At 27.5% G+C, this 21095-nt stretch overlaps 2 protein-coding genes across 3 annotated transcripts; one reads left to right on the top strand and one right to left on the bottom strand.

Moving 5' to 3' along the window:
• The first annotated feature begins 7350 nt into the window (after nucleotides 1-7350).
• On the top strand, nucleotides 7351-9618 carry LOC106754116 (autophagy-related protein 8d). Of its 2 annotated transcripts, none has more exons than XM_022778580.1 (6): nucleotides 7351-7430; nucleotides 7578-7624; nucleotides 8085-8140; nucleotides 8224-8276; nucleotides 9033-9151; nucleotides 9244-9386. In XM_022778580.1, exons 2-6 carry the CDS (start codon nucleotides 7588-7590, stop codon nucleotides 9246-9248), a joined length of 270 nt encoding a protein of 89 aa, XP_022634301.1. In that variant the 5' UTR covers nucleotides 7351-7430; nucleotides 7578-7587; the 3' UTR covers nucleotides 9249-9386. The 2 variants fall into 2 exon arrangements, with proteins under 2 accessions (XP_022634301.1, XP_014491567.1); XM_014636081.2 differs by having other exon boundaries at nucleotides 7353-7430; nucleotides 9285-9618.
• A 1310-nt stretch (nucleotides 9619-10928) lies between these two features.
• Nucleotides 10929-12687, bottom strand: LOC106755902. The gene is made up of 2 exons (XM_014638128.2): nucleotides 12555-12687; nucleotides 10929-11531 (listed from the first exon to the last, which is right to left on the bottom strand). Exon 2 carries the CDS (start codon nucleotides 11518-11520, stop codon nucleotides 11260-11262), a length of 261 nt encoding a protein of 86 aa, XP_014493614.1. The 5' UTR covers nucleotides 11521-11531; nucleotides 12555-12687; the 3' UTR covers nucleotides 10929-11259.
• Nucleotides 12688-21095: the final 8408 nt, after the last annotated feature.

The raw sequence follows: 21095 nt of genomic DNA, 5'->3' as shown, positions 1-21095 counted from the left end.
TGCTGGTTGTAATTATATAATAGGAGTACTCGTAATTTTTATCAAAATAAAATTATAATACAATATGCATAAAAATAATTATAAAATATTTTAACTTTTATTAATCATTATAACTATACATTAAAAATAGTTTTTGCTTTTCACTGCAACCACTAACTACGAGTAATTTAAGGATAAAAGTAAAAGAGGCAAAAAAAAAATAAATTGTACACACAAAATGCAATCCTCGTTATTAATTTTTATAAATACCAACTTTGGTGTTTGAAAAAATTATATACGTGACAAATGGAAATTAATAACACAAAATTATTTTAATTATTTATACATATTAATAGTAAGACTTATATGGTATTGCATTAAGATACTTGTAATTTAAGTATTTAACATTAAGGTAATTTTTTGTGTGTGTGAAATTCTTAAAATTTATATGGTATCGTATTGCATTACCTATATAATCAATATAAACAAAATCATTAAAAGGCTAATCATATACTCTTATACTAATAATAGAATGAAAAATGTCGTTAATTTTTGACAGTGGAATTTTATTAAGGGTGTTTTCACTTGGAGTGATTGAGGGAGAGTGATTAGTGGATTTGAGGGGATTTGAGGATAATTTTTGTTGTTGTTTATTTGAGTGAATTTGGAGGTAAACGATAATGGATTTTGAAGTAAAGTTTGTGAGAATTGGTGTAGGATTTAGATTATATGACAGATTAAAAAAATTTACTTCAAAATTCACTCTTGTTTACCTCCAAATTCACTCAAATAAAAAAAAATTACCTTCAAATATCCTTAAATCCATTCAATCACTCCCCCCTGATTACTCCAAGTGAACACACCTTAAAAGTCATAAAATAAACGGTGTTACCTCGTGGCAAGTGTTCATTGTTTAGTGTAAAAAAATTAATGTATAACTCATAAATGATCCATATGTATATATAAATTTGAAAGAAAAATGTTGATAAAAATAGTCAAAAATAAAAATCAATTAACTCATTTTTTTTATTTAACAAATTTTTATATGGTAATGAATGATAAATAAATTTTGAAATATCAACATAGTGAAATGTAAAAGTGGATACTTAACATAAAATTATTTAAAAAGTTAATTAATTTTAATTTATTATTTTCTCCTAAAATTTTCATTGTGTATCATATCTATTATTTTATTTTATCAACTATATTACTTTATTTATTTGATTTATCTCCTTAAAATAAATATATTATTGAATAAACAAAATGTAAAAACCTAGAAAATGATATTTTAGAATTAATAATGGTTTAAAAATAGTGACATTCAATTATTTTAATATTAAAAGAATTTAATATAAATAGTTTTGTTATAAACAAGATTCATTCTTTTAAAACACATAATCTCTCTAGAAACCACTTTTTTTTTTTTACAGTTATTTGACTTCTCTATTCTCTTTCTTGCTTCTCATTCATCTAATTGAAGATTCGAGACCATAAGGATTATCCTCACAACAAACTCTTCAATTGGACTGATTAGTTTTTTCGTTCATGTAAATTAGTTTTTTGTCCCTTTTCTCTCGATCTAATTCGTTTTGTCCTTGCATGTAATTCTTATTAAGTTGTATGTAAGTCATCAATATGAGTCTTTGTTAGTTAGCGATCATAATGGTATAACTTTGTGATGTTTCTATGTGTAGATAGAGCATCATGTGGAGCTAAAGGAGTTGTGGTGTTTTTAAGGATATTAGAGTTGTTTAAGAGGTAAAGGAAACTAGTTGTTATTGTGCCTCTATGATGATATTTACATTGCATGCTATTTATTGTTTAATTGGTGATCTGTGTTAAATGAACGTTGTTGTATGTTTTTGTGAATATGATGAGTTGTGGGTTGACAAATAAATGGAATATGAAGATTCTAAATTGAGTAATTTGCCTAATTGATACCAAGTAAAGATTGTTTTATATCGAATTTCAACTAAAGAAAGAAGTAGATGTATCAATTAGAGTTAATTGATCAAGCTATAGTTTTCTCATGTAGTTTTTGGTATTTGTCACGATGTTAGGCGATATTACTATCGCCAGGCGCTAATTCAAAAATTTGAATTCTGGAAGCATTTTTGCTATATATTGTTGGACATCAAGTTTTGTCGTTAGGCGAGCCTATTCTCCACTAGGCGAAACCAAAGTTAGTAAGCTCACTAACTTTTTGCCACTGAGCGTCACGTTCTGCCGCTAAATGCCTTTGATTGTCATTAAGCGCCATTCTGTTATGCATCTTTGATGGGTTGTTTTTCATGAGTCTTTGAAGTTATTTGTTATCTTAATGATGTTTTTGGTTTGTAAAGTGGAACGAAGGTATTAATGGAGGAATTTAGGGCATTTCCAAGGAAAAAATCTCATTGAATGTGTGTTTCACTAGGGTGTGCTTTGAGGTGAGGATTGTTCCATTTTGTGAGGTTGTCCTAAACTCTACCAATCATTCATACTAATGTAAAGAATGATGGTTAGGTGGTGAGACTAATAGAAGTTTTTGAAATAAAGGACAACTCAAAGGTTCTTATGATCGTGACAAGGATTAACATTATGTGTGATAATTCGGTAGAGCAGTGTATCATCACTACAAATGAATGACTTCACTAGTTTGACTCAAGTACACTTATCTAGATTAATTGAGTTTAGAAGAATTTAAAGGAGTGTGTAAACTTGTTACCCTTGTATTTAATGTAAAAATTAAATGGGTTTAGTATGTTGGGTTCTCTATATATATCTTTTTCAACTAGCTTATCTTGTTACGTGTTTTGTAGTTGTTGTATTAGTCTTCTTTTATGTAATAGTCATCTTATCAATAAAAACAGATGAAGATGCAGACATAGAAGCACCTCTGAAGGATGAGGAACCAACAATTAAAGACAATTAAAGTTCTGAGATGCTTTGGAAGCATGAGTGGTGATTTTGTTGGTTTAATATGGTTATATAAATGTCATACTTTTATAATTCCATCTCTTGGAGGACTCTATTGATATTTCTTATATTCTAAATTATCTATTTTTAATATTATCATGAAATATCTTAATTAATTAATTATATACTATTAAAATAAGATGTTACACAAAATATTATTAAAAACTTGATAAAGGAAATATCAATTATTTTATAAGAAATATATTTTGAAGATTTAACTAATGATTTACTTAAGTTGAACAAAATATACTTTTATTTTCAATACTATAATTTCATTTGTTTTAATTTTAGACTCACTATTTTGTCTCTTTTTTGTTCTTAATAATTTAAATGGGAATAAACCGATAGATTAAAAATTGTATATAAAGACAAACAGTAAATAGAAGAAAGTAAAATTTAATAAACTATAAAAGTTAAATGAGTATTTAAATAAATTTTCATTCACTTTTATTTGAATTGGACTTAGTTTTAAATAATTTATATTTAGACCTTTTTATAGTTATTTTTTTCTTAATTTTCTTTTTTAAAGTGATTACGAACAATTTTCCTCTAAACATATTGTATAAATAACTTTTTTCACAAAATAAAATAGAAAAATAAAAAAAATATAATTAAAAAAAAATTGTACATAAACTAATATATAATAAAACATACTCATATGATAATTTGTTTAATAGTTTTTACTTATAGATAAATTAATATTAACTTTTCTATAATTTTCTTTTGTGTAAAAATGCATATATTTATTCAAACTTATCATTAATAATTGTAGTCGTTAAACATATATAAAAACTATCACTTAAATTACACTTTGTTAACAACTTAATTTGCAACGTAATACCAATAATAAAGTCATTTCATAATTAATATTATACAACATAATATATATATATATATATATATATATATATATATATATATATTTCAATTTTAAATTCATTTTGTTGAAAGTAATTTATATATTTCAATTTTAAATGTTTTTTATATTGTTTTAGAGTTTTCTTATTTACAAACACTAATTTGATAATATTCAAACTTTCATGAATTTAATGTTTTATAAATTTGTAGAAAATATTTTATATATATCTTGTTTTTGTTAACCAAAAATGTTTAGATCTTTATAAAAAAAATAAAATTACAAATTTTTTACCGTAGCAATCAAATTTTTGAAAACCGGTGGTTACAATAACAATATACTTTAACTTAAATTTTTAAATTAGAAATAAAATATAAAAATTCTAACAAAATCATTTAATTTAGAAAATATTCTAACTTAAGTTTTTTAGTTATTTCTTAAAATTTTGAATACTTATTATATTTTATTAAGTATTCAAAAAATTTTCATATTTTAATTTAATTTTTGTTATTTGATTTATTTTTTTTAATTTGTTCACATAATTATTATCATTTTACGTACTTGCTTTCATACATTATTAATATATGTGAGACTTTGTAATTAATATAAAAAACGTATCACAGTTTGTAAAACTCCAAATTTATGAGATGTCAAAATTCTTTCATAAAATATTTTTGAAAGATAATAATCTTTATTAGATTAAAAATGCGAAAATGTTTGTTTGAAAATCTCATAATATCACTTTTACATAAATATACCAAATCGGAAAACAAAAAAAATAATAAATCCTCGAACATAACATCCTAACTGTCTTCATTTCCTCATATCCGGTCTTATCGCAAACCATCTACTTCCGTAGAAGTACAATTATCTTAGGTGGAAAGCACAATCATACAATATACAATACTATTAACCACAATAATAACCAAATGATAAACATATATCATCACAACATTAACATCTCAACAATAACATCACAACCATAACATCACCACTTCAGTCTATTTCCTCTACACTACCACACCACCTAACCACCATAACCAATTCACATGACACCCTTTTCTCGTATCACACAGCCCAAGAGCACCTCTTTTCCGCATCATACAACCAAAAGAGTTATCACTACCAAACCCATCATCTTCCCGCATCACACGGCTGAAGAGAATCTCTTTCCCGCATCACACGGCCAAAAGAGTCATCATTACCACATCATCCTCTTCCCGCATCACACGACCGAAGAAAATCTCTTTCCCGCATCACACAGCTGAAAGAGTCGTCACTACCAAACCATCATCTTCCCGCACATCACACGGCCAAATAGAATCCCTTTCCCGCATCACACGACTGAAAGAGTCATCCCTACCAACTCATCATCTTCTCGCATCACACTTAACTCTTCTTCTCTCTCCCACTTTCACATCACCCATCATCATCATCACTCCAAATTTACCATGCACACCAACAACAATACAGATTGCAACATAAAGAATATCATACAATGCCAAACCCTCACTAGTGCAAAAACTCTATTTAACGTCACCCCTTAGATGTCCGTTTCGTGAAAATCCAACGTCTACTACTGCACGGTGGCATTATTGTAAATAAATTGGAAAACTAGACGTCAGTTTCAATGTCAGGCAACGTCTATGACATCATAGACGTCAGACCTGCCACAAACTGACGTCCAATTGCCTGAGGTATGTGATAAGACAGTCCATTGACGTCGGTGTTTCAGGGGACCGACGTCTACTAATGGGAAGTAGTCATGGACCCAGATTCGGTTTTGGGTTGAAAGGACTAGAAGATTCAAAAGACGCAAGCTTTTTTTGTGAGGAAACTAGCGAGAGGAGAATGTTACACAATGCTATCGAAAGCCTGGATCAAAACTGCACTAAAACACAAAATTGTTGTTAGACGTCAGTTAAAGCCATGTCCGACGTCTATAACAACATAGACGTTGGTTAGTGTCATTTTAAACCTCTTTATATATTCATGTTGACGTCGGTTTAATCATAGGTGGACGTCTATACAGAGTAATTAGACGTCGGTGTGAGTTTAAGCAGACGTCTATAGAGACGTTGGTGGATATCTTTAAACGTTTATATGGAGGTCGGTTCTGAGGAATTCCGACGTCCCTTAGACGTCACCCGTTAAGGGACGTCGGATGTTAAAGTGACGTTAAAAGCCCAAATTAACCGACGTTAAACAGCGTTTTTGCACTAGTGCCTACACACACAACGTAATTCAGGTCACTCCCCTTACCTGGTTTCATACAATTTTTGTTTCCAAGATCACCAAGAAAGCTTCATGGTCCTCCCACTTTTGATGCCCCGTTTTCGGCTCTATTTTCTCCTGTAAACTTTTCCTTATCTTTCTAATTTTCGTTTTTTCCTTTTAGAGTAACAAAATGTCAACCCCTTTTTACTTTTGTCCTTTTTATCCTCTTATATTCTATCTCTATCCTTTTAATATTAATAAAATCTCTTAGTTTATATCTAAAACCACTAAGATTTCCTTTTTTATTCTATCTTAACTAGTTTTTAAAATATCATTAACCACCAAATCTTTTTAAAATCTACAATATCTAATAATGATTTTATCTAATAATAATATTTCTTTTAATCTTTAAACCCACCAAGATTATATTTCTTATTCTCATTTAACTAATTTTTAAAATAACAACAACTAAATCTTATAAAAGATTTATGTAATATTATTTTATTAAATATCCAAATTATTCAATTGGCATACTTTTCCTTTCTATACTCTCAATTAATTTTTATACTAATTAAATAAAGGTAAAAGACCCTTTTGCCCATTTGCCCCTAAGAAAAAAAAATATAAAAATAAAAAAATAACATACAATTATGTTCTAACAAAAATGTAAACTCAGAAACATTAATCTGTAAACAAAAATCCAAAGTCTGGAAACTATTATATTTTTAAAACTCCTATTTTTTCGGAACTTACACAATTAATAATTATTATGACTATAATCTCGGTGACCATGGTCTTCTAATTCTTCTAATATATATATATATATATATATATATATATATATATATATATATATATATATATATATATATATATATATATATATATCAATTATTTATTTATTGTGTACAATTTTTTTATGCAACGATTAATTTAAACTAAAATATTTATACTTTTATTTATTTTTAATTTTTAAATGATTATTAATTTAAGTTGAACTATATTTAAAATAAAATAAATATTTTATCATTTTATTCATTTAAATTATTATTTATTTAATATATTTTTTTAAATTTAATTGATTATCTATATTTAAAAAAAGGTCATTTACAATCATTAATAAATGAATACATATAAAAATGACAAAGTCATAACTATATTACTTTTATTAAACAAAATAATTAAAAGATATAAAAGTTTTGATCATGTAATAATTAAAAAAAAAAATCAGCAAATTGAAATACACCACATTCTTTAAAATTTAAGGATTAAAAAAAATATTCTGAGATAATTACGAAACGTGTCAAGATATCGAAACGTAAATGGATATAACAAGTTTTCCAATATTCCTCTGTTTGTCTTCTCTGATCTCACAAATTTTCTCTCTTCTCCACTATTCTTCACTCTTCTCTCATCTCTGGTAAGTAATATCATTTTTCATTGCAAACTATCTCTCTTTCCCCTTTTTCATTTTTGTTTTATAGTTCATCAACGGATCGCTGCCTTCCTTGCAAACCCTAATTTTGTATTTATTTTGGGATTTTCTAATCTGTGTCTTTTGCTACAGAATCATTGCCATGGCTAAGAGCTCGTTCAAGATGGAACACCCTCTCGGTTCGTTTTTCTCGTTTTCTTTAATTTTCATCAAATGTTATCGTGCAGTTTTAATTGGGAATTAAAGTTGAGGTTTGGGATTCTCGAAGGCATTTATTTCCTAGTCCCATTTTGTGTGTCCTCCCTACAAAAAATGGAACTTTTTAGTAGATTAGTATTTTCCGTTTTATTTTATATTATTTTGCTTAGTATGAAAATGATCTGTGTTATAACACCTGAGTATGCACTTTCTTTTTGTTTGTTGAGAAGATTGTTTTGATTTTGGTTTTTATATGATACCCTACTTGCTATTAGATGGGTTTGTTGTTGCTAAAGGCTTCTCTGGTTCATTTACTCTTCAATTTCATTGGCGATCTGATTTTTACATCATGTTAAAGAAAAATGATTCTCTGGAAACTAAACATCATTAGTGAGTGTTCAAGTTTGTATTTCTCTAATATGTCCTAACCTTTCATGCCAGAGAGGAGACAGGCTGAAGCAGCTCGCATAAGAGAGAAGTATCCTGACAGAATTCCAGTTAGACCTTATTTCTTTTGTCTGTATACGTCCTTATCATCCTTTTATTGCTGATTAACTTGGATGATGATGTTTCGATGTAGGTAATCGTTGAAAGGGCAGAGAAGAGTGATGTTCCTGAAATTGATAAGAAAAAGTTAGTTTTTTCTATTCTTTGGAAACTGCAACCGTAAATATTGGCACTATTTGTTTACTCCAATTATATTTGTTACGTGTTATTACCGTAAATTTTGGTAAGCATACACCGTACACACTTTAAGTTTCTTACTTTTACTTGAACTTGAGCTATACCGGCCTTTATTTTGTTTGGGGTATTTGAGTCTTCCCCCTTAATGTCTGTCGCATCGATTGAGAATGTTCAGCAAACCTAACTAGACTTTGCTTCCAACATGATAAGAAGAATCAGAATCCGTTTGTTGTTGTCTTCATTATATGGAATTAAATGGGAAAATAGTAAAGAATATAAAAAAAAAAAATAGATGCTTTTGGGATTTAGTTTATATGAAAATCTCACAAATTTCTGTATTGGAGGATGTAATGTAATAACTGGTTAGTTTGGTCATACCTAGAACTTTGGTTCTAGCCACAGCTTATGTGTGAGTTGGGTTCTAGCTAATGCTTAGGTGTCAAGCAAGTGAAAGTTTAAGAATTTAGAGAACATTGACAATCATCTAAATGTTCAACTGGTTAGTTTGGTTATACAGAGAATTTGGGTTCTAGCCAAAGCTTAGGTGTGAGTTGGGTTCTAGCTAATGCTTAGGTGTTAAGCAAGTGAAAGCTTAAGAATTGAGAAAACATTGACAATCATCTAAATGTTCAACTGGTTACATAATTCATCTCTTTTGTTTCCTCTTTATTTACTGTATATTATTGTTCTTTTGGATGACTGTAGGTATCTTGTTCCTGCTGATTTGACTGTTGGGCAGTTTGTGTATGTGGTGAGGAAGAGAATTAAGCTGAGCCCCGAGAAGGCGATCTTCATTTTTGTGAAGAACATCTTACCACCAACTGGTAATGTGTGTTTGTGTGTGTATGTGTGTGTATGAATTTTATGGGTTTGTACGTAGAATATTTGTTTACATAACATAATGGTTGTTCTTAAGGTTAATTTTGTGAAGTGAGTTGTCATTGTCTGTTCATGCAGCGGCAATGATGTCTGCAATATACGAGGAAAACAAGGACGAAGATGGATTCCTATATATGACTTACAGTGGAGAGAACACATTTGGACTTGTGTTCTGAACCATGACAAGCAACTATATCTGAATAGAAAATCCTAAAATGACCAATGTGAAGAAAATGCTTAATTGTAAATTATTTTGTTTGATGCTTTTATTGTAAAGTATACTTTTATATCACTGGAAGTTATTTGAAAATTGTCGTGTTTGTATCACTTAGTTGCTAATGTTTAAGAGTATGCTTGTTATGTGTTCACACCAATGTATTTCTGATTCGCATAATACAACTATATTTTAATATCTTAAGGGCCTAAATATCATCTATGATCAAATTTGACAAAAAATGGAAGAGAAACTGACTTGAGAGCAAGCGTAGTAGTAGGTCATTTATTTTCTTACAACCTTAACATCAGGCTTTCTTACTATGACGTTCTTGTGCAAGTTACTCAATTTTTTGTCAACTTAAGTTTCATGCCTTGCAAGTCACATTTAGGTTAGAGAAGTATTAACGACATGGTATAACGTGGCTTTTGAAAAAAATCTTCCTTTATCATTGACATTTATGACACATTATAAAATTATACGTCTTACTTGACAAGTTACACGATTTTTATGATTTTGAAAAAAAATGATTTATAACTACATAAAAAGAATATAAATTGTGTATATAACTTTGTATTCTGTTTAATTTCCATGACTTTTTAATAAACCTTTATATGTGTGTGTAGAGAGAGAAAGAGAAATTTTTTTCCTAGTTAAAAATAATTGTGATTAATTATAAGTTTTGGATAAAAAAACAAATAAATTATAGGCTTTTTAGGAGCATATTGGAGTATATACGAACCTAGGGTAAACCTTTTTTAGGAAAGTAAAACCATAATTTTTTAAAAATAAATTATAAATATTTTCTGATGGAGAAACCATTAAAGATATCTTGAGATTGACCTGCAATTCAAATATTATTTTCCAAAGCGTGCAAGCACAATTCTATTTGTAGAGTCACCGTACCAACCACTAATATTTTTATAAGCAGATATTAACATGATTTTCTCCCAAACCTTATTATTTAAACCGACTCTTATTTTTCTAATACTGTTTTTAAAGTGACTAACTTACATTGAATACATTTTCACTATATTCGTTGTGTATTTTAAGGTTTATTTCTTTCGTCTTGAGAAAACAGTAGGAGCCAGAAACCAACCCAATTTAAATTTCTTCCGATCGAATTAAAATCAGTTTGAATTTTAAATTAAAGTGATAATAATAGAGGTTAATTAAGATGAGTTTTCTCTTTAAACAAAAACTTCAAACTAAAAAGAGTACATAAATTATTACTACACAAAATGAAACCGTTTTGAAAACTTTTCTACTCTGTTAGTGTACGACATAAACTCATCGTGTTTGTGATACTTCAAATATTAAAATCAAATAATATATTTCTATTGAAACAGTAAAATGACTTTAATGATTTATATTATCTGAATTGGATTAAATTATAACAGATCTGATATTCAAATTCACTGTCATTGAGTTGGTTCAGGTGAGAAATAAAAACCAACCTATGCAGCTCCATTTGTGTATATTCTAGTTTCTAGTTGTTTCTTTCAGTATAAATAACGTTATCATATCATAATTGAAATGTGTTCCGAAAATAACTACAGAATATAAAACTCACAGTATAATACTGTAAAACATCACCCTGCAGTAGGAACAAATGGTGTAAAACTGTAAAATCTGCTGAATGAGCAGTCACAGAAAGATTTCAGGTAAACTAATAACATGATCAACACCCAACAATTTTCTACAAACAAATGAAAAATACAAATAAGAAGTTAATCTGGATTGTTGCAATGGAAATTGCACACAAACAAGCAAAACACTTTACTAGATCATCATGTATTATTTACCAAAGCTATGAACTGAAACTGTCTGAGTGAAACTTCACTTGGAAGTCCTTTTCTGGTACTGATTCTTGACCCATTTGATTCCAGCAGAAGTTCCACTCTTCACCTTCTGGGCGCCCACTACAGCAGCAGTTTTAGCCTTGTCAGCACCCACAATTGCTGCAGCTTTGGCCTTGTCCATACCAGCAGCCATCTTCTTGCTGCTTCCACTGCTCTTCTTCACTTTCTCATCCTCATAGTGGTCACTGCCAAACCCTCCATTCCCCCATTGGTCAGACCAGCTTGGTCCCTTGCTCATTTTCTTTTAGCCTTCAAAACATTTCAACTCATTAGAATTTATGTTGTTGCATGTTGAATCATCCAAAATCACATTGAAATACCAACCTTGCCACCAGCTTTTAAGTAAATGTTTACATGTTTGACATCACATTAAATAATTTGATTCTGGTCTAGAATTGATTGAGTTGAAACAAATCTAGCTAACTTAATTATAGAATCCACTCTTTTCTATCAGTCTAATTGAAGAATAATTTTCACTGAGGAATTTTACCAGTTACCTCTAACAAAGTCTCCCTCTGAACTATGTCTTTCCAATCCACACAAACTCAAAATAAGAACTTAAGGAGATCAAATTCAGTCCGACTCAAACCCAGTGTTCTAAAATCAATTTGATTACAGTTTCTTTCATACTTTTTCTTATACTAATGTAAACATGAATCACTTCCCTCCAAAACCAATTCTAGCTAGAAACAAATTACAAAATTAATTTGACAATTACTAACCCAAAAACACTCTGATTCTAAGCACGAATCGGATCAAATACTGAATTGAAGAAGGAAATTAAGAGAGGAATATAAAAGGGCAAAAAGGGGGGAAAAGACAAAACTGCATCTTAATCCAAGTCTACCTCAGTCAAGTTAATGCTAAGTCCACCCCTTTGCATGGATCGTGACATATATTCAATACAATTTATTCAACTTTTTAACACTGAGAAAAGAAAAATAATTTGGAGGTAACCAATTGATGAGAAGAATCAAAGAAAGGGTACATCAAAATCTTACTTTCACACAAGATCTCTCCAGAAATTCCAAGCAAAGGATTAGAGAATTTATCAGCCCAAATTCATTCGGATGCCCAATAATCATTAGATTATACAAAGATCAAGTTATGAATCAAAAAACAAGAAAACACTCAATATGTTTATTGGATTCAAAATTTCTTAAAAAAACTTATGCCAGAACCAATTAAGGTTAATGGGGGTATTTTTTGATTTGTTTTGTCATGCATGTAGAGACAGAGAGAAATGTTAATAGAGATAGAAAAAGAGAGTACCTTTGTGATTTGAAGGCAGAGAGTATGGAACAGCGATGGTGGGGTCGAATGAGACCAACCCTTTGGTTTTGATGGAATAGCGAAGAGAAGGACAAGATTATCAATGGAAGCCCTCTTTAATATTTATATTTATACTTAGTTTTTCACTTTTTTTTTACCATTTTGTTTCTTGTTCTATCTTTCTACAGTTGTGCTCAGCAGCCAAAACGGTTGACTTTTCTTTTCACTTCTTCCAATTGAAATTTTTTTGGTTAAATATCTTTGTATGAATTTTGACTTTCACATCAAATTGAGATTCTTCATTCTAAATTTTTAATATATTTTGAGATCTAAAATTTAAAACTAATAAATATAGTTTTTTTGATTTTTTTTTAAAATTTTGTAAAGTATTAAATTTCAGGTAATACTGAAGTTGTTAGCATTATTTAAATTTTTATTATTATTCGAGTTGTTAATACTGTATTTTTATATTTAAAAAATATTTTTTTATATTAAAAAGTTTAACATAATTAAATTAAAAGAACATATTTATTTATTTTTAAAGTTTTGAACAAAAATACAATATTAGGATAAATTTTAATTTACGTGTCAAAATTCACACACTAAAAATATATTTTACTCAATTTTTAATTAAATTTTACATGATTTTAATTTAAAAATGTAAAATCATGATTTTTTTTAATTGATGAGGATTTGATTTTATAAAATATGTTGTTTTGTTGTTATTCATTGTTCCGTTAAGAGTATTATTGATTTGGAGTGATACTCGAACTATTATTTAATGCTCATTGATGACATTTAATTTAGAAGGCATAGCATTAACTAGGATACCATATTGCAAGATTTTATTTTTTAAAATATTTTTGTCAACAATTAAATAAAATATTATTAAGAGTATACGTCTCATAAAATCTTCACATAAAAAAAAATTAAAATTGATATAAAATAATGAAATTTATATAAATTAAATTAAAACTTCATAAAAATAACACTGTTTAAAAAAATAGCTGTGAACTTAAATAATTAAAAAGATTATTAGTTTACTTATTAAAATAAATATTTGATTGGTTACTGATAAAGTTGGCTAACAGTTTGCATGAATGACATGGTATAAAAGAAGATATAGTATATGATGAATATTTGAAATAAATAGTAGATGTAGATGGTATAATTGTACATAATTTAAACAGCATTCCAATTTTATAAGTGCAAAGGCATTTGTATACAAGCATAGATTTGCTTTTATTTTATAATAATAGAAAATTTAAAATTAATTATTATTGTTGTTAATAATAAAAATATAAGTAAATTTATAGAAAATATATACATAAAAATTACTGATAAAATAATCATTTGTAATGTTAATATAAACAATATTTTATTAAAAAAATAGATTAATTAGATTATAAAATTTAAAAAGAATAATATATATACATACATATATATATATATATATATATATATATTAAAAAAGATAAAATTGTTAATAAAATGTGTATATTAAAATTTTTTTATTATATAATTACAAAAAATATTTTTTCCTCAATAATAGTTATATATAATTATTTATTTTATTGATAAAAATATTTTTAGAGTATTTATAACTTTTAATTAAGTTAAAATCTTATAAAATTTTATTTGTTATGTTTTTAATCAATTTTTCCACTTTCAGTTATTATGTTTTTTTTTTTCTATGTTATATTCTTTTATTAATTTAAGCCAAATGATAACATTTTCACTTAAATTTAAACTAACATAAAAACTTCTTATATTATGTTTTAAAATAAAGTAAAAACAATGTACTTTAATTAGGCATTATTATAAATAAAAATAGAATAATATAAAAAAAACTGAAGTTAGTAGATTTTGAGATATTTTAAAGAATTAGAAAATAACATTTTAAAAGTGATAATGTTTATATAATGATATTTGATTATTTTAATATTAAAAGGTTTTAATATAAATAATTTTATTATGAATTTGTTTTATTATTTTTAATTACACTATTTTTATAAAAATTTCTTTTCTAGAGTTTTTTTGTTTTCTTTTTTTATTTTTTTATATGTTTGTTTGATTGAAGAATCGAGACCATAATATTAATCATTGAGCACAAGTTTATATCACTTAGCATTATATTTTGCAAATGTTCTAACGTTGGGTGGTAATAGAACATCATTCAGAGCAATTTTTGTAAGAACAATGTTGATGAACACCAAAGTTTTCATTGAGTGCCAGAGTTGTCACTGAGCATCAAAGCTGTCATTGAGCGTCATAGCTGTCACTAAGCCATAGCATCAAAGCCATGCCTTTGTTTATGACTCTGCAAATTATAAATACTAGTATGAACTCACGCCTATAGTGAAGTCCAATGTCAAAGGCATGTATTCAGATGATGGAGTCTAGTGTCAATTTTTTGTGTGTATCTAGATGATTTATTGCATTTAATCTATGTTTAGCTTATATTTGATTTGATTTAATTGTTTTAGAATAATTCTTTTGAACACTAGTTTATCGTGTCATCTCTTTTGTGTTTTCTTGTGTTTGTTTATTTTGTAATGATCACTTCACAGTATGAGCAGATGATAAAAATGTGTCAATACACCTCGAGTGGAAGGATGTGATGTGTAAAGTAATTTTCTTCAATTTATAATAGTTATTTTATATAAAAGTTTTCTAAAATGGTAAGTCATCCTTAGTTGTTTTTAAAAAATTAGTGATAAATTTATTATCTATAACTAAGAAAAGATATACACTTCAAAATATGTACATTTACATTTTGATTACATTAAAATAATTTAATATTAAAAATATATAATTTTATTATTTTGTTATTTTTATGAATTATTAATTAAAAGTACTAAAATATTATATTGTGATATTTAAAAAAAATATTTAATCATTTTGAAAGAAAGATGATTTATTTAATTATTTATTTTATTAAATAAATAATTTATTTGTGTTTATTAAAGATTAAAATTATCGATTTAAAAAATGAGAATATGAAATGATATATTCTCTTTATTACATAATAGTCTAGAAAATCAATGTTCTATCATAGTTGTGAAAAATTAACTATCCAACTTAATTTATTGTATTCATAGGAAAGCAAAGGAAAATAATAGTTTTATTCTAATGGTCATGTCATAGAATGAAATAAGAATTGAAGAAACGTATGAATAATAATTGGATGAAGCAATATTGAAGTTACTTCTGATTTATATTTGGTAACAGACACTTACCTTAAAATATTAAATTAAAATTTACAAGTTCAAAAACTTTAACCAAAAAAATTCAAAACTTGTACTCCGATGTTAGTATTATCTTAGAATAGTGATAATCCCTTCTCCCTTTCAATTATTTTTCCTTATATTTAAATTACAATTTTATAAATTATTATTTTACTATCATATTTTATTTATATATTAAGTATTATTATTTTAATATAAAATTACTTTTATAAAAAAGTATTTGTCAAAATGTGTAAAAGAAAGAGGGTTTTGATAATTTTGTTATTTAATTTTATTTGGTAACTCTTTTTTTTATTAAAGTTATATATATTTTTAGTTTTTAATTTTTTTTTAAATTAGAATTTGTTTTTGTTTTAATCTTTAATATATTTTAATTTTTAAACTTCAAAAATAAATAAATATAATTTTTTAATTTAATTATGTTAAAATTTTTTAATGTATTTAATGTTAGTATTTAAATTATTTATGCTGTTTAATATTTTTTCTTTTATTGTCAACACTGTGTTTGACTAGTTAAAAAATAAATTTAATTTAATTAAATTAAAATCTTAAAATTTGAGCGATGCAATTTTAAGTTAAAAATTTATTTAAAAAGTAATAAACATATTTAAAAGTGTGAGATAAGTTCTTCTGCACTAAACTGGGAAGTTAGGTTAAACTTTAGACAATTTAATTTTTGTGAAATATCACAGTTTTGGAATGCTTCATCAATTGGTTTTTGACGTGACGAATTTCTGATTGTTATTTTAATCAACTACGTCAAGCAAAGCACCTGTACCTAACTATCCAACATTTTTTATACCTTTATACTAATATTTATAAACTTTATTGATTTTTTTTTCTTTTTTATCCCATCGTAATTTCAATTATGGTAGTAATTTATCATTTTTATTTCTGATCAGATTTGTAGATGTTTGTATTATACATATTCTATCATTAATTTTAACCTACTGTGTCTTTAAATGAGGTCACATAAGTTGAGGTACATAAAATGATGGAATTTAACTTTCAAGTTATTTTCTTATAATCTTCACGTATCTTAAAGATTATATAATATTTATATATCTATACATCTTTAAAAAGTCAATTTATAAATAAAAATAATGTATTAACAGAAGAAATACATTGTCCCAATACCAATATACTAAGAAATTGGGTATTTTTCCACAATAAGACACCACTTACTTCCAAATTTTCCCATGTTAAGATAAGGTGACAAAGCCATGTGTTAATTTACCTAAAGCCGTTAAAATGGGTCACAACACGCAGGTCAATCCGGTCCGTCACGGGTTCGGGCCGGGTTGGGTTTAAAAAATACAACCCATTTATATGCGGGTCAAATTTCAACCTAGCTCATTTAGACTCGGTTCATGCGGGTTGAACCCATGGTGAGCCGAGTTGGCCCACCAACCCACCTACCTAATTTTATTTTTTTAATTTATTATTTTATTTATGAAACCTTAAAAAATAAAATACTCTTTTAACTCACTGTGTATACCAAAAGAGTAACATTTACTCTCACAAATGACTCTCACATTACTTGATCTCATTTGACGGTGCTCTCACCTTCACTTCACTGAAATTCTTCAAGGAGCAGGTAAAACACCATTCCTTTATCCTCTACATTTTTGTTTTCTCACTTCTCTTTTTTTTTTTTTTTCAAAAACCCTATAATGACAAAAATAAGAGTAGTTTGCGAATTTGTTTTTTGTTCTGGGGGATTTGAAGACATGGAATGATTTTTTTCATGTTCTGACATACTTGTATCAGATTTTGTTCATTTTATTTAAATAATTTGAGTATACATTATTTGAACAAGCTCTTTTTTATATCTTTGAATTTGGGAAATTATGTTACAGATTAAACTATTAATTTTTTGTTGATGTTATTGAGGATTGGTTCTTTTTTTTTACTAATATTTTTTTATTGATTGTCAGAATTGTTCTGATATTAGGAAAATCTTTATTAGTGAATTTGGAGACAACAAGAACAAGGGTCAAGGGTTACAACAATTGATGAAGAAGATGATTCAAGAGAGCAGAATATTTATTTAAGATTTTAATATCGTAAATGGATAAGGAACAAAATATAAGAAACTTATATGTATGTTTTTTGTGTTTGTTTTTGGATGACATTTGTATTATATTATAATTTTTATTATTATTTTGAATTGTCTTTAACATAATTTTTTCGAATTGAAATTTGTTTAAATTTAAATTACAGAAAGTTTGTACTTTTTTTATTTAAAAGAAATATAATTAAATGGACTAGTGAACCAACCCGTTTACCCACTAACCTGTGGTAGGTCGGGTCGGATTCAAGTTTTTCTGGCTTGCTAATAAATGAACCGAGTTGGATTGGCTCACTAAATGACCAACCCGTGGTGGACCGGACCGGGTCAAACCGAATTACCCATTTTGACAGCTCTAAATTTACCTTTGTAATTCTAAAAAAAAAAATATCAATCACCTTATATAAGGGCAATTTTACTTAAAAAAAAATAAGTTAAATATATTTTTATCCCTTAACTTTTAATAAAAATTAGAATTAAAAAAAAAATGCATGTTTTTTTACATCAAATATTTGATATTACCATGTTTTTATGGTTGTAATTTTTATTTTTCTATACATTAATTATTCAATTAATATTTAAAATAGAAAAAGAAGGATCATTAGCTCGAATATGAATGTATTTGTTTCTTTATTAGAACGAGGATGAGATAAAAATTTGATACCTTTTGGATGGTAAAACTCATACCTGATGTCATCCTTAAATTTTGTATTTTACTAAAGAAATAATGTCACAACAAAAATAATATTACTCAGCTAATGATTTCATGTTCAGTCATCACCAATCTTTGCCTAAAAAATTAAACTCTCAATGTTAATTCTAACTTTCAAAACATCACTTTTGTCTCTAAGTCTAACTCTATTAAGTTAGTGGATAACTATTTAGTGATAATTTTATAGAGAGAAAAATACCATTAACTTTCCCTTCCAAAGGATAAAGATTAGACAGAAAAAGGTTTAAAGACTAAGAAATTGAATTCTATTACAGAAACCTATACCTTACACAAAATTAAATAGGTAAACTATACTCAATATTGGGTGAACAACCAAAGGATTACCTCTTTGTTTTTTCTAATGAAAAGAATATGTTTTTGGATTCGATGTTATTGTTGATATTCTCCATTCAACTATTGTTTAACCACAAATAAGGGATATGTAATTATCATTGTGCAGGCTAGATCCAGATATCAATGATGACAGAATCTCCGTATGAATCCCTTGCACCAAGCTGGTTCCAATACACATGCTCTTCCCATGCTAATGGTCTTGGATTTTCTTATGGACATCCAACAATAACAAGAACACAAGGAAGTGCATACACAAAATATCAAACAAGAAATTTCATATACTTTAAATATTGATTAATACTCTCAGTCAACTTTACACTACCATATCAAACTGCATGTTTATAATGTTTAATACATTTAAGACTAATTGTGTATTAAGATAATATTTTACCATTCAATAATTTGATTTATTGATTTGTATTTAATAGAGTTATTAGGTAAACTGGTATATCTTTTTTTAACAGAAGCGTCCAATATCTTGATCATTTAAAAATGGTGCACCCCATCCAAAGAAAATGATATTCCCATAAAGTAAAATAGGTAAGATTTGACAATCCCCGGTTCACCTTTATCTCTAGAAATATCTCACAGTCAGTCCTTAGCCTTAAGGTATACAAACAAACAGTTGATACCATTCAGAGAAATTCCTTTCTACTGATCACTACATTCATTTAAATTCCTTTCTACTAATCACTACATTCATTGAACATCTTCATGCTTCACCTTGTAAACTGTCCATATACCACCACCACTTCACAATCTGATAACCTACCAGAAAGGCAATAATATTCCCTAATCTCCTATATATGCCTTAATTAAGTCAATTACACAACGAATGATTTGGTGGTAAAAATGAAAGGGAGAGAGTGATAATAAGTAGTAGATTCTAGTCCCTCCAGTAACATAATAACAACTACTAGAGGGAACTGGAGAGGAGAGAGGATATGGTTTTTCTCAAACCTTGTTTTTTTAGTTTTTAGGTTTCATCTAACTTTGGAGTGATTCGCTTGGAGAGGGGAGATGATTTAAAAAAATGTAAGCTTACTGACAAAAATAATTTTATTTAAGTTTGAAATCCAAAATTATAAAGTATGAAAATAAATAAATTTTTAGAATATCTCTCCTTCCCTTGTAAACCAAAGAAAAAGTGGACAACCTAGTAACTCCTCTCCCTTCCATTAAAGTGTCTGAACCAAACAAATGTCTTTTCACATACGCATACTAATAAGAGAATAAAGTTTTGTTAGAGTACAGTTAGGGAGTTTGTTATTGTTAGTGTCCAATTTATATTATAAGAGCACCATGCACAGTTATCAATTCAATGGTTTACTCCTGAATATGCTCTATATTTGGCTTAAGCCTATATGATACACTTCTCATCCTCTGATTACCAACACACATTAATCCAAGTGGTACACGGGAACATGCCATCTGAGTTAAGACTTTAGCAGTACAGTACCATTCCTTATAAAGGTAGCTGGTTTAAGGCGTAGAAAATATAATTTTTTGAAAAGCAAATAACTATCAAGTCGAACTATTCATTGTTGGCCATTTTTTTCTGGGCCAATTACTCCGATCTCCCTATAAACTAGTTATAAATTACACTGTTCTCTTGTTTGAGAATTTACACTCGTATCTGTTATAGCTTGGTGGTTATGATGGTCGTACTAAATTACCAGTTTTGACATGGTATGAATATGAAGTCACATGCTAATCTTAGTTCCAATTCTTATACCAGCATATTTCACTTTCATTCCCTACTTTAAGGGGAAAGAAAACTAGTAGATTTTAACCTATTAGAAACAGTTGCCATTTTTCAATTTGACACTCATTTCTCCCACCATAATCTAAAAAACAATTCCCGCTATTCACCTCTGTTCTATGTTTCATGCGAACGCCCTGGCTAGCTAACCAGAAAATATTGGTAGAAGGAGAATACTTTGGTTGATCTTTATTACTGAGTTCATTTAATTGAAGAGGAATTGCATACAAAATGACCTAGTTCATAGCAAGAGATGTAATGTAGCAAAGAAGTTATAGCAATTATGCCAAACAGTTAAATTTTGGACATATATTGGACTCTCTTTTTCATAAACACAGCATCACTACACTCTCTCATTACCAAAGAAAAGAAAGTAAACGTCAATTCCAGAAGA

This window comes from Vigna radiata, chromosome 2 (assembly GCF_000741045.1).
Source record: "Vigna radiata var. radiata cultivar VC1973A chromosome 2, Vradiata_ver6, whole genome shotgun sequence".
NCBI classification, from domain to species: domain Eukaryota; kingdom Viridiplantae; phylum Streptophyta; class Magnoliopsida; order Fabales; family Fabaceae; genus Vigna; species Vigna radiata.
Note: the sequence above shows the minus strand (reverse complement) of the source record. Positions and strands in the feature narration are given on the sequence as shown.